A 13,185-nucleotide genomic window follows, 5' to 3' on the forward strand; every position below is an offset into this window, starting at 1 on the left:
TGATTCCCCTTGAGGGTTTTCCTGGGAAGGCTCCCCAGGTGTGAGGTAACCAGGCCATCTCAGGATGGAGCCTCCGTTTAGGCCCCAAGCCCCAGCAATTCCTGTAGCAGACAATGTTTTTCATTGATTTCGCTGCATTAATTGTGGCACTCTTCCCAGACAACCTGCTGAGAGCCTGGATGTGTGATGTGGGCAGCAATTGGCCAGTCAGGTCCTGTCCTGCTGCCTTCACCCCAGAGGTGCACAGTGGTCCATTTAACACAGCTTCATCTTTGTCCAGAACAGAGCTTTACACAGACTCGGGGCCCTTGAGAGTCTCGGGGCTTTATTTTGTTTTATTTTAGTTTGAGATTTAAATTTAATCTGGACTCAAGTGGCCTCCTCCCTGTTGTAGTTTGACTGTGAGTGTGTCAAAATGGCCAAAAATTAAATCCCTGAATATCTTTGTCAAAATAAGAACAGAAAAAGGCCAGACCCATACTTTAATAGATGGAAATAAATTTAATCTATCCTCAGGTGTTGATAGGCAAGACAGGAAGATGCCTTCCCAGGAAACATGGAGCAGGAATTTACTGGAAAGTGACCCCTGAGATGGGCGCACCCACTAACACCAGGATCAGTCAGTCCCATGGGAGAGCAGAGGAATCACTACAGGAAGTTACTTCTCTGAAACCACAGGGAACGCAAACAGTAGACTCCCTGATGCCTCAGTCCTGCCCTTCCAAGGAAGAAATCAGGATTAAAGAAGACAAACACTAGTAGCAACAAATGGCTTTGTTTGTTGGGAGAGTTCTTGCCAGTCTTCAAAAGTTAGATAATTCCCATGCTTCATAAACAATTACATACCATAACAGGGCAAAAAAATTCCCCAGTTTAGTTTTAAAATCCAGCCTAACTTGATACTTGCCCAATCCCTGTGACCTCAATTGCTGGCACTACCCCCAGCCAATGTCAACATATGCATAGTTGGGGCACATGGCCCTCCGGAGAAGTGGGGACCACCTCACCCTCCCTGGTCTGGCCCAAGCCCCTCTTCCTGCAGCATTGTGGCTCAGCAGGAAGGAACGGGACCGCGTTAAGGCAAGAAGACAATGGCCCAGAGCTGCTTGTAACTGTTTATTGAGAAGAGGAAAGGGTACAGCACTGGGGCTGGTGAGGGTGCCGGCCTGGTTCTTGTCCCCAGGCAGGGATGCTCAGCTGCTGCTCAACCCAGGTACGTCAGGACTCCCTAGAAGAAGAAGCCAAGGGTGAGTGTGTCCCCGGAGCAGGGAGGCCCATGCAGCGGGGGGCTGTGAGGGAAGACACTGCTGATGCTCAGGCCACCTGCTCTGCTGGGACAGGCATGGGTAGTGTCCCCCTGACAGATAAGTCCCCACCTAACCCCCTCAGGCCCTCTGCAGTACCACATCCTTCAGATATGGTTGGTCTATCGGTTCCCACCAGAGGCCACCAAACTCCCTGTTGTGGGGTTAGAGCAATGGAGGAGGAGCCTCCACAGGGGAGGGTGTGCACACAGGGAGGTGGCAGGTGGCCCCTTTACCAGCAGTGACTGCACAGCCTGCACAGCCTCAGGGCCCAACTCAGTTACACACTTCCTGGAGCCCTCCACCAGGTGATGCACGGGGATGCCCAGGCTGGTCAGCAAAAGCCTCAGGAGCACCCAGGGGCTGAAGCTGCTGAGGGCGGGGGAGGCCACTTCTCCGGCCACAGCCTTGGCCCCGGCCACAGTCCCGGCCACAGCGTCCATGGCAGAAGAAAGGGCAGGTACAGCTGGGATCTCTGGCACAGCTGGGATCTCAGGCTTGGGCAATGAGTTCATGAAGAAGGCTGCAGCTGCAAACACACCAGAGAAGAGTCGTCCACCTGTGCCCAGGCCCCTAGGAGAACTGAGGGCCCCTGTCCTACAGGTGACCGGGGCCTTTGAAACCTGCCAGCACCCCTGGCCATCCACTCCCTCAACTCGATGACTACAGAGGCCTGGGGCCCAGTAAGGAGCTTGCTGGACACTGGGTCAGAGGAGGCTGCCTGGGGTAGAGGGCAGAGAGGCAAGCTCAGTGTGGGGGTCTGGGCAGGCTTCCTGAGGAGGGGCACCGGGCTGGGCCTCGGAGGATGACACAGAGGGCAGATGATGCTCCCAGTCCAGGCCAGTGCTCACACCACCCTGAGGGTGGCAGAACCTGTGGTCAGTGGCCTGAGGAAGGGAAACTAGGGCAGGAAGGGTGTGAGAGGAGGCCTGAGGGCTCAGGCCAGAAACATCCAGGACTGACCTGAGGGGGCTGGTGCCCCTGGTACAGGGTCAGCAGGGTCAAGACCGGCTGGATTTGGGGCTGGGGGGCAGCAGAGCCACTGCTGGGCCCATGGCGAGAGGGGACCCAAGGCCCGAGGATACTCACTGCACTGGCTGAGCAGAGCCGTGCAGAGCATCAAGAAGGAAGCGGCAAGCTTCATGGCGGTGGAGGCTCAGTGGGTGCTCCTGAAACTGAAGATGTGCTTCCCCAAGCTGGCACTGTGGGCTTCATATACCCCATCCTCACCCCTCCCCAGGGCTGGACCTCCCCTACCTGGTCCTCCTGAGAAAGGTGCTGTTTGCTCAGCTAATAGGCAGAACCGTGGCCAACTTCCTGCTCGGGCTGGTGGGCCCTGGGAAGCTCGCGCCCCCAGTACACCCGGGCTCAGGACTTCCTCTTGGCCTGGCTCTCTGTGAGTGCAGCAACGGGGCTGGGCTTTGTCTGCACTGGCCCACCCAGGCCCCTACCCTTCCCTGGAGCTTACTGGCCTGACCCCACCTGGCCTCCGCAGTCTGAGGGCCAGTGGTTGAAGAAGGGGCAGGGCTATGACCCCAGGCCTTCCCTATTTCCAGACCTGGAAGGGTCCTGCCGTGGAGGCCTCATGCCTGGCCACCTCCCAGGTGGGGCCACGAGCAGCTGTCAGGGCCAACAGAAAGACCTGAGACTTTTTTTTTTTTCAATTACAGTTGTCCCATTTTTCCCCCATTGCTCCCCCCCACCCAGTCCACCCCTTCTCCTATAGTCTTATCCCCCTGCATTGTCCATGTTTATGAGTCATTTATACATGTTCCTTGACTAAATCCTTCTCTTACTTATCCCCCTTCTCTCCCTCCCTCCTCCCCCCGATAACTGTTATTCTGTTCCTTGTTCTGTGTTGTTCATTAGTCTCCTGTATCAGGTGATATCATATGGTATTTTTCTTTCATTGCCTGGCTTATTTCGCTAAGCATAATTCTCTAGTTCCATCCATGTTGTTGCAAATGGCAGGAGTTCCTTCTTTCTTTCTGCTACATAGTACTCCATTGTGTAAATGTACCACAGTTTTTTAATCCACTCATCTACAGATGGGGACTTAGGCTGTTTCCAGTGCTTGGCTATTGTAAACAGTGCTGCTATGAACATAGGGGTGCATAAGTTCTTTTGAATTGGGGTTTCAGGATTCTTCGGGTATAATCCTAGCAATAGAATCTCTGGTTCAAAAGGCAGTTCCATTTTTAGTTTTTTGAGGTAATTCCATACTGTTTTCCATAGTGGCTGCACCAGTCTGCGTTCCCACCAACAGTGCAGTAGGGTTCCTGTTTCTCCACATTCTCGCCAGCACTTGTTGCTTGTTGATTTGTTGATGATGGTCATTCTGACAGGTGTAAAGTGATATCTCATTGTGATTTTTATTTGCATCTCTCTGATGGTTAGTGATGTTGAGCATTCTTTCATGTGCTTATGGACCCTCTGTGTATCCTCCTTGGAGAAGTGTTTGTTCAGATCTTTTGCCCATTTTTTAATTGGGTTGTCTGTCTTCTTGGTGTTGAGATGTGTAAGTTCTTTATATATTTTGGAGATCAATCCCTTGTCTGAGGTATCATTGGCAAATATGTTTTCCCATGTGGTTGGTTTCATTTTCATCTTGCTAATGTTTTATTTTGCTGAGCAGAAACTCTTTAGTTTGATGTAGTCCCATTTGTTTATTTTTTTCTTTATTTCCCTTGCCTTAGGAGATGTATCGGTGAAAATACTGCTCTGTGGGATATCTGAAAGTTTCCTGCCTATGTTTTCCTCTAGGACTTTTATGGTGTCACGGCTTACAGTTAGGTTTTTGATCCCTTTTGAGTTTATTCTGGTGTGTGGTGTAAGTTGGTGGTCTAGTTTCATTTTTTTGGCACGTTTCTGTCCAGTTCTCCCAGCACCGTTTGTTGAAGAGGCTCTCCTCACTCCATTTTATGCTCCTTCCCCCTTTGTCAAATATTAGTTGACCGTATAGACCTGGGTTTATTTCTGGACTCTCTATTCTGTTCCATTGATCTATATGTCTGTTCTTAAGCCAGTACCAGACTGTTTTGATCACAGTGGCTTTGTAGTATAGTTTGATGTCTTGTATTGTGATTCCTCCTACTGTGTTCTTCTGTCTAAAGATTGCTTTGACTATTTGGGGTCTTTTTTGGTTCCATATAAATTTTTGAAGTATTTGTTCTAGGTCTGTGAAATATGTCATTGGTATTTTAACAGGGACTGTGTTGAATCTGTAAATTGCTTTGGGTAGTATGGACATTATAATGATGTTGATTCTTCCCATCCATGAACATGGTATTTCCTTCCATTTATTTGTATTTTCCTTAATTTCTTTCTTCAGTGTTATGGAGTTTTCCGAGTACAGGTCTTTTATCTCTTTGGTTAAGTTTATTCCTAGGTACTTTATTTTTCTTGTTGCTATAGTAAATGGGATTTTCTTTTTTGTTTCTATCTCTGATATTTTACTGTTGGTGTACAGAAATGCCTTAGATTTTTGTATATTTACTTTGTACCCTGCTATTTTGCCAAATTTGCTTATTATATCGAGTAGTTTTTTAGTGGAGTCTATACGATTTTCTATGTATACTGTCATGTCATCTGCAAATAATGACAGTTTTACTTCCTATTTTCCAGCATATTTCCATCTTTGAAATTAGTCTTCTTTTTTGAATGGTTGGGTTTTTTTTTTTTGTTTTTTTGTTTTTTGTTTTTTTTGAGAGAAACATCAATTTGTTGTTCCACTTATTTGTACATTCATTGGTTGATTCTTGCCCTGACCAGAGATCGAACACACAACCTTGGCGTATTGGGGATGATGTGGTAACCAACTGAGCTGCCCAGCCAGGGCTGAAATCAATTCTTGATGTGAGTTTCATACATCTGTTACCTGCAGAGCATGACAGTGGAGGACAAGCAAAGTGTACTTAGCCCGTGACACAGGTTCACCAGGGACATGAGAGTCCTTGAATGCCCCCAACCTAGATTACCAGGGGTCTCCAGCACCCCATCCCTGCCCCGGAGCCCCTGACGCCACAACCACTTCTGCAGGACTTCCTGTTCTCCTGCCTGCAGATGGTGTGTGGCTTATTAGCAGCCGTGATTACACATGTGCATGTGCATATGGTCTGCACTCGTACATTTTTCCTTGACTGGTTTGGGAGGTTTGCATTATAAATGTACGTTTTGTTGGTTGGCTATTGTGGAAGTCATTTTTATAGGACACGCATGTTCAACTTGTGAAAATTCACCTTCTGAGGGATTTTTCTAGAAGGAAGGCTGCTCACCCGGCAGGAACAGGACATTGCTATGGTACAGCTGCCTGCGGGCCTCACCCACCACCCCGGCCGAGTCTTCTCAAGGGGCACTTGCTGAATTTTGCTGCTCTGGCCAGCCCCGTCCTGCAAAGCCTGGGCCAGCCTGGGGCCTATCTCTTCCCGCCCGTCTGGGTCACGCTGCCTCGCCGATAGGCAGAGGGTCCTAAAGCCTGGGAAAGGCCAGAGGGGTGTCACTGTGGCCCAGAGGTGGTGGCTGGCTCCCCAGATGGAGGCTGGTTCGGGGGTGAGGTGATGTAAGCTCAAGGTGGGTGAGGACAGTGAGGGCACGGCGGAGCAGTTCTTCCTGACTAGAACCCAGGAGACTGTGTCTGTCCCTCCCCCTTCCTGTAGCAACATGAGGGTCTGCGTCCTGGGGTTGACACAGGGCTGCAGTGGCCCTTGCACCATGTTCCCTTCCAAGGCGCTGCCTCTGCTTGGTGAGGACACACATTCTCAGGAGAAGCTACTGGGGCAGTTGAGAATTGTCAGTAAGTTTCCTAAGTGGGTGTGAGTGTGTGTTGAGGGGGTTGGTGCTGGAATGTTCCCATTTGTCCTCTTGTCCCTTTGAAACTTGGGGACAGGGGTCTTGCAAGAGCTGGTGTGGTTCCCACCAGTGGGGAAGCAGGGTAGTTCCCAAGGCTGCCGCTGACGGACCTCAGACCCCTGGGGTCTCCATCTGTTGTGTGGTTCAGAGTCCTACACCCTTCAGTGAACATGTGGTGAGGGTGGGGGTGGAGGTGGGGCCCCTCTCCTGATCAAGTGCTGCCTGGGAGCGAGCCCCTGCAAACGGGGCCCAAGCGATCAGCACTGGCTTTCTGGGCGCAAATGTTCAGCAGTCTCCTGCGTCCCCTTCCTGGCCCTCTTTACCTTTCAAATACCCCCCACCCCCATCCTGGCCCACAGTGGTTGGAGGGGACCTGTCGCTGGCTCCCCATGAACCTGCACAGTGATGGCAGGCCTCCTCACATGCACCCCAAGATTTCTAATTCCAAAAGTACATCCCCAAGGTTAGCCAGCAAAGTCTGTCTCATTGAGTCCCCGTTTCTCCACCAAGGAGACCAAGGACTTGTCTCCAGCTCCTTAGTCCTAAATTCAAGGTCAGGACTCAGGTCCACCCTAGCCCAAACCTTTTACCTCACATGGGCCCTCCCTCCGAACTACCTCTTGTGGACCGTCTGCAGCAGGGTTGGGAGAAGTGCAGCTAGGGGGCAGGCTGAGTCTGAGCTGTCAGCTTCCTGGGGGCAGGAACACCTCTGTATTCATTTCCAGGGGCAGCTAACAACTCACCACATACTTGGGGGCTGAAAACAATACACACTTACTTGCTCACAGTTCTGGAGCCAGAGACCCAGTGTCACTGGGCTGAACCCAAGGTGCTGGCAGGGTTCACTCCTCCAGAGGTTTGGGGCCTCAGCTTCTAGAGGCCCAGCTTCCCTTAGCTATGGCTGCCTCACTCCAGTCTGTGCCTCTGTAGTCACATGGCACGCTCCCTCTCTTTCTCTGTCTCTCTCTCTCTCTCTGTCTCTGAAATCTCTCTCAGCCTCTCTGTGATCACATGTGATTGCATTCAGGGCTTATTGTATAATTGAAGCTATAATCTCATCTCAAGATAATTTACTTCACATCTGCCAAGACTCTTTTTCTGTGTAAGGTGACATTAAAAGGTTCAGGAATTGGGTCCTGGATGGCTGTGAGGTGCTCCTAATACTACCACACTCCAAGCTCTGTGTGGCTTTCTCCCACTCCAGGACAGCACATAAGTGTCAGAATGAGCCGATGCCAGGAAACAGGCACAAGGAGGGGAGTGGTCATTGGCGTCACTGGGGCCCCCAAGCCTCCTGCTGCACACCCACCTCCTGTGGGGAGAGGGCAAGGCTGACTCAGAGGTGCCCTCTGGCAAACTCACAGTCAGATTGTCCCAGGCAGTGTTTGCAGGACATCCTTTATGCCAAAGCAAACATTGGCTCCTGGCCTGCTCCTCTGTGAATGAGGTGCTGGAGGTAGACAAGAACTTCAGTGGCCCCAGGGCATGGGCCAAATACCAAAATGGAGCTGTGGAAGGACTGCGGGGCTCCCCAGACCCTGGGAGCCGGTGCTCAGGTGGGATGCAACTGAAGATCCCGTGCCGGCTGCCGCAGCCGGGGCCTCCTTTGCAGCTGTGCCATCAGCAAACGCCTTCAGATGGTGTGTGGCAGTTGTCCTTGCTCCGTGACACGGGCAGCAAGGCCAGCAAACCCTTCATGTGCTGCTGGCGCCGCCAGGCATGGCATACCACACCAAGGGCTTGGGAGCTCCTTGGCTGCTTCTCTCTCTGTCAGACCAGCGTCAGCACCTCTGAGACCTGTCTGCCTGTCTGGGAGCCTGTGCAGTGAGTTATTAAGTGAACTGCAGCAGGCTGAGGACCCCAGTTCCCCCTCTTAGTGAGGATGAGGCCACTCTGGGCCACACCTGGGCAGTGGGGACCCCCAGGTCCAGGCGATCAGCTTGGTTACGGAGCATCATCGGAATTCTCTTAGAGGGTCCTGGTGCCCACCTTCTGCCTTTTCTATAAGTCATTGTTGCAGTCACTAAAGTTGGGGGGCTGGTTTGGCCAGGCCTGTGCAGCATGAAGATCTTGAGTTTAGGGTATATCTGTGGTGTTCAAGTATTAACTGCACCTATTTCAACCTGCACTCCCGGAGCACACATGGGCCTGGACATAGCTCCCTCATGCCATGGGTGTTGGGCATGGGTGGCAGCCTGAAGGGAGCCTCTCCCCTACCCTCCACCAAAGGCCTGCTCTCAGAGCACCCCAGCCACATGGCCACCCTCCCAGGGAAGTCCTTCTGGACCAGGACCATACCAGCTGAGAGGAGACCCTTCCTCCTGCCACATATCACCACCATAAGGACAGGCTGGCATGAGGGCATGTCCAGGGCTCTTCTGGGAGCTGTGGTGAGGTCGTCTTCGTGGAGCCTTGACATGGCTTTGAGGAAAGTGGGCCAGGGTCAGGGCCAGAGCAGGAGGGTGGCCAGGCTTGCCTGCCAGACACAGAGTTTTGCCCACAGGTCACACCAGACTCTCTGCCAGCAGCCACCTCAGCTCCTTCCTCTTCCTCATAGCTCGGTCAAATGGGCCCTGGGGCTCTGGGCAGTGTCACCAGCATGTCCTCTTCCTGCCTCTGTGGGCACCTTCACTTGGGTCAATATTGACCTGGCTACATGGAGCACTTCCTTCTGCCCCTTTCCTGACCAGGGCCCTCCTCGGAGGGGCAAGGGTGGTGGCCGTCTGTGTGGTTTTTCCTGTGTGGGTCCCACATAAACATGATTGAAAAGCTATCCTGCATGCTTAAATTCATTCAGTCGAGACTGAGAAGCTTGTTTTTTTTCAGAGAGCTGTCTTCCTCAGGGTTACAGACAGTGCTGGCTTGTGTTTAGAAGAGGCTGCTGTCCCCCGGGGCCTCCTGGAAGGTTTCACTGGGTCCCCTACTATAAGTGGCTGTGCTGAGCACTGTCACTGTGGCTGAGTCATATCCTGTACAATTAGGTCCAGTTTTGTGTGCGTCCAGGTCCTTAGCTAGAGGTGCATCCAGCGGTGGTTCCCCAGCTCCAATGGGGTTGGGGGCGTGCGTGGTCAGTGTCACCTTCCCAGTCAGAAGAAACGTAGTTCAGAACATCCGTGACCTGCCCAAGGTCCCTTGGGTCTCTTCCCAGGCCTGGTGTTGCTCAGAACTGGAAGACACCTGGGCTAGGAGAAGCCACCTGCCAGGTGAGGAGCAGAATGTCCCAGCCCAAATTCCAGGCCATGGCCCCACCCACATAGAGATGTACTCATGGCCACCCCAAAGCTGATTCAACACATTAAACCCAAAGGTTTAATAGCAATCTATCCTGTTACCTTCGTCTCTCAGAGGTTGTGGAAGGGGCTGTGGCACCTGGCTGTGCCCAAGGGGGCCAGGCCCTCCATTCTCAGGAAGTAAAGGAGCCTCTTTATAAGGGAACCACACTTGGCTGCCCAGCTACACAAAATTCAGCTCTGGTGGGCTCAGGCAGGGTTCCCAGTGTCCTGGGGTCCTGGAGCAGCACTGGCATAGCACCCTGGGAGCTTTACACACCTGGTTCACTGTACCTTCACGGATGCCTCCCCATTGCCCCCCAAGTCCCTCGATTCTCTCTCCCCAGCTCCCTTGAGTTCCTCCTGCAATCCCTGTAGCAGCCGCTTCCTCTATCCCACACCTATACGGGCTTAGGGCACGCTTGGCTGCCTCCAGCTCCAGCTGGAGAGTGAAGGGGTCTCTGTCTCTCTGTTTCTCCCTGAAAAGGTGGGCTCTGAAGGACAGTGGCACATGCCACGGAGGCCTGGAACACAAATTACTCACTGCCTGTAGTACCAGCTGCAGCCAGCCGCTCCCACATCCATGGGAGCGCAAAGGTGTTCACTGGCCTCCTGAACTCCCTAGGGCGGGTCTCCCCCGAGGAATGCAGTTCCCCTATGAACACCGCTTTGATCTGAATCCTTCTAAAAACAGGCTTCCCACCCTGGCTTGTGTGGCTCAGTGGGTTGGGTGTCATCGTGGGTTTGATTCCCAGTCAGGGCACATGCCTGGGTTGTGGGTTTGGTCCCTAGTTGGAGGCATGTGAGAGGCAACTGATGAATGTTTCTTTCCCTCTCTTTCTCCCTCCCTTCCTCTCTTACTGGAATCAATAAAAGAAAAACAAATTAAAAAAAAAAAAAAAAGACTTCTCATCTCTCCTACCTGTTGTCTTCACTGAAGACCCTACATTGGCCAAGAATGCCTCTGTCCTTATTGTCAATGGCTGTGGCCCCTGAAGGTCTCTATGATCCCTGACCAGGGCATTTGTGTGGCTGGGGGGCTGGATGGATGGATGAATGAGTGAATGGATAGGCGGATGGGTGGAGTAGTGGGTGGGTACAGAGATGGATGAAGTGAAGGCTGTCTGAGGGAGGAGTGGGTGGCTGAGCCAATGGAAGCAAGGGTCTGGGGTGCATGACACCGTGGACAATGTCTTTCCCAGTCAACTTGATGTTGCTTTCAAAGGACATGTCTTGGTGGGCTCAGGATTTCCACCTCAGTGTGGCCATTCCTAGGGGTCTTTCAACTGTTACAGCGTCACCAGCACTCTGCAAGATGGCAATTCACAGATGAGGAAAAGAGGCCCTGAGGGGCAGTGCCTGGCCCAGGGCAACCCTCAATCTAGAGCAGCTCCCAGAGCCCAGTGTGGCCCATGTTCTCTGTCCAGCAGTTCGGGGATCCTGAGGGTAGACCTCCCTCTCATTGATGCCTCCATTCCCTCTCTGAGAGGCCTTGTGATGTGGGTGCCAGCCAAGACCTTGGATGCTCTCTGTGGCCTGGACTGAGCATTTGGCCTCAAGAGTTGGCCTGGACCTGTGGCAGGGAGTGGGGGTGGGACTGGGGCAGGGCCCAGTGCCTGTGCTAGAGGACTGCCCTGGCAAACCACTTAAGAAAGAGGATTCTTCCTGTCTGCATCGCTGCCTCCTGAGACTCAACGGTTTGGTTGAACTAAGTGGCTGGGTTGGTGAAGAATGGGGTGGTCTGTGGGCTTCACTTTAAAACTGGTTTCTCTTTTCTGTCCTAATGGCTTGGACAGAAAGTGCCCAGAGGTCTGAGAAGGGGGAAAACCTAAACTATTTCCCTCAGCCCAAACGAAGTATAACGGGCAAAAGGGGTTTTGGACAGGTGAGATGTGCCTGGCATACCTTTCTCCAAAGAAGCCCTTTTTTTTTCTCTAATGTGGGACATTAAAAAATTAATACCTGCCTTTTGTTATCTAGTGGTTATGGATTGAATGATGTCTTTTAACCCTGTTGCCAAATCTGTTGCCCACAGAATACAACAAGGATGCCAGCCTGTTAAACCAAGCACACCATTGTCCGGGGACAGCTAACTGACCTGGAGGCTGCACGATCCTTCACCATGTGGGAAGGCCACCCTCCCCTCCACACCCCCATTCTTATTAGAGATTTCTGGACACAAGGGTAGGTAGGACGACGACCATGTCCAGCTTGAAGCAGCTAGAGGAGCTCAAGACCTTCAGCCATTGCCCTTTATAAGATTATAAAGGGTCTTAAGTCTGAGAAGAAAGGATTGTTATTTTTTATTATTAAAAAAATTAATTATTTTAAAAAAGAATAATTAGGAAAAGGAAAAGTCAAAGCACTTGTATGTCCGACCCATGGGCATGGACTTGGGGATGGGGGGGATTGCTGGGGGAGGGCTGGTGCTGGGCAGAGGGGAGCAGAGGGGAGCAAAGGGGAAAAAATTGGAATTATTGTAACAATATAATTAACAAAATATACTTTAAAAAAGAAAGAAAGAAAGAGGATTCTTTTCTGCACATCCAACCCAGATGGGGACCCAGCTAACCACAGAGCTCTGCTTCCTCCTGCATGTCTCCCCCAGCCACCCCTGTGGCCCCTCAGGCCACCTTGGAGCCGCCCAGCCCCTCCCTGCCCAGACCTTGCCAAGCCCCACTCTGCTTCTTCGGGATTCGTGCTTCTCTGAGGATAAATGTTAAGTCCAAGCACATCACCCTTTCCCAAAACTTCCCTCTGGCCTTTAAGTAAAAATCCTACTCCCCATTTGGGGCTTCCAGGCCCATTAAGACAGGTCCTGCCAACAACCTCTGCTCCTCCCCTCCCTTCTCCTGGCGGGGCTCCTCCTTCTGCCTGAGTTGGCCTCCGCAGCCCCTTCCTCCCTTGCAGAGCTCCGTCCTGGCCCCTCCATACAGCAGGGTCTCTGGCCTGTGAGCTCCCTGGGGGACAGTGACTGTGCAGTGGCCCAGGACACTATGTGTGGCTCAGAGCAGGGCCCAAGAGCTCCTCCCGATGCCTATGGGCAGTACGAGGTTGGGATGGCATCACCAGCGGAAGGGGACATTCAAGTGTGCTTTGGCACCTTCTAAAGGTCTGGATTCATGTGTATGGCAGAAGAGGGGTGTGGGTCAGCATCCCCTGAAGAGCTGGGGCCTGGGAGGTGGAGTGGTGGTGGTGGGGAGATTCCCGGTAGGCAGGAGGGGCCTTGGGGCCACAGGACGGTAGCATGCTGTAGCTCTGCCGCAGTCCTCGCCCCCCCCCCCCCCGACCCTTTCTCCTGGCATAGCGTTCTCGTTCACACCTCGGGTCCTGGTGCTCCGAAGAGTGAGAATGAGGTGTGGCTGGAACCCAGGGACACTGAGTGCAGCCTGAGCAGGACCCGAGGACGCCCAGGGGTGAGTGTAGATCCATCGCGCCGGTACTCTCCAGCTGCCATGCTCAGGCCAACACCAGGGCCCAGGCGTTCAGGCCAGGAAAGCGGCTAAATTCAGCCCACATTCGTCGTCGGCAGCCGTCCGTCTCGAGAGACGATGGTGTAGCTTCTTAAGAGTCTATCTGCACCGCCGAGAATGGTTGTGCAGTCCGACTCGGGAGTGACACGGTATCTGTCTCCTCCTGTGTTGAATCGACATCTTGCGATGACGCTGGAGTGTCCTCTCCAGTGAAACTGAAGCTACAGAGCCTGGGCAGGGTGATATGGAGGGTCTGCTTATTGCAGAGTTAAGTTGTTCAAGCCCAATTTG

General features: G+C 52.5%; 1 protein-coding gene across 2 annotated transcripts; it reads right to left on the reverse strand.

Moving 5' to 3' along the window:
* Window positions 1-1,103: 1,103 nt before the first annotated feature.
* SCGB3A1 (secretoglobin family 3A member 1) lies at window positions 1,104-2,499 on the reverse strand. 2 transcript variants are annotated; one of them, XM_090289078.1, is made up of 3 exons: window positions 2,394-2,499; window positions 1,593-1,833; window positions 1,104-1,228 (listed from the first exon to the last, which is right to left on the reverse strand). In XM_090289078.1, exons 1-3 carry the CDS (start codon window positions 2,446-2,448, stop codon window positions 1,219-1,221), a joined length of 306 nt encoding a protein of 101 aa, XP_090145204.1. In that variant the 5' UTR covers window positions 2,449-2,499; the 3' UTR covers window positions 1,104-1,218. The 2 variants fall into 2 exon arrangements, with proteins under 2 accessions (XP_090145204.1, XP_090145203.1); XM_090289077.1 differs by having other exon boundaries at window positions 1,541-1,833.
* Window positions 2,500-13,185: the final 10,686 nt, after the last annotated feature.

This window comes from Furipterus horrens, unplaced genomic scaffold (assembly GCF_987537825.1).
Source record: "Furipterus horrens unplaced genomic scaffold, mFurHor1.1.pri manual_scaffold_10, whole genome shotgun sequence".
NCBI classification, from domain to species: domain Eukaryota; kingdom Metazoa; phylum Chordata; class Mammalia; order Chiroptera; family Furipteridae; genus Furipterus; species Furipterus horrens.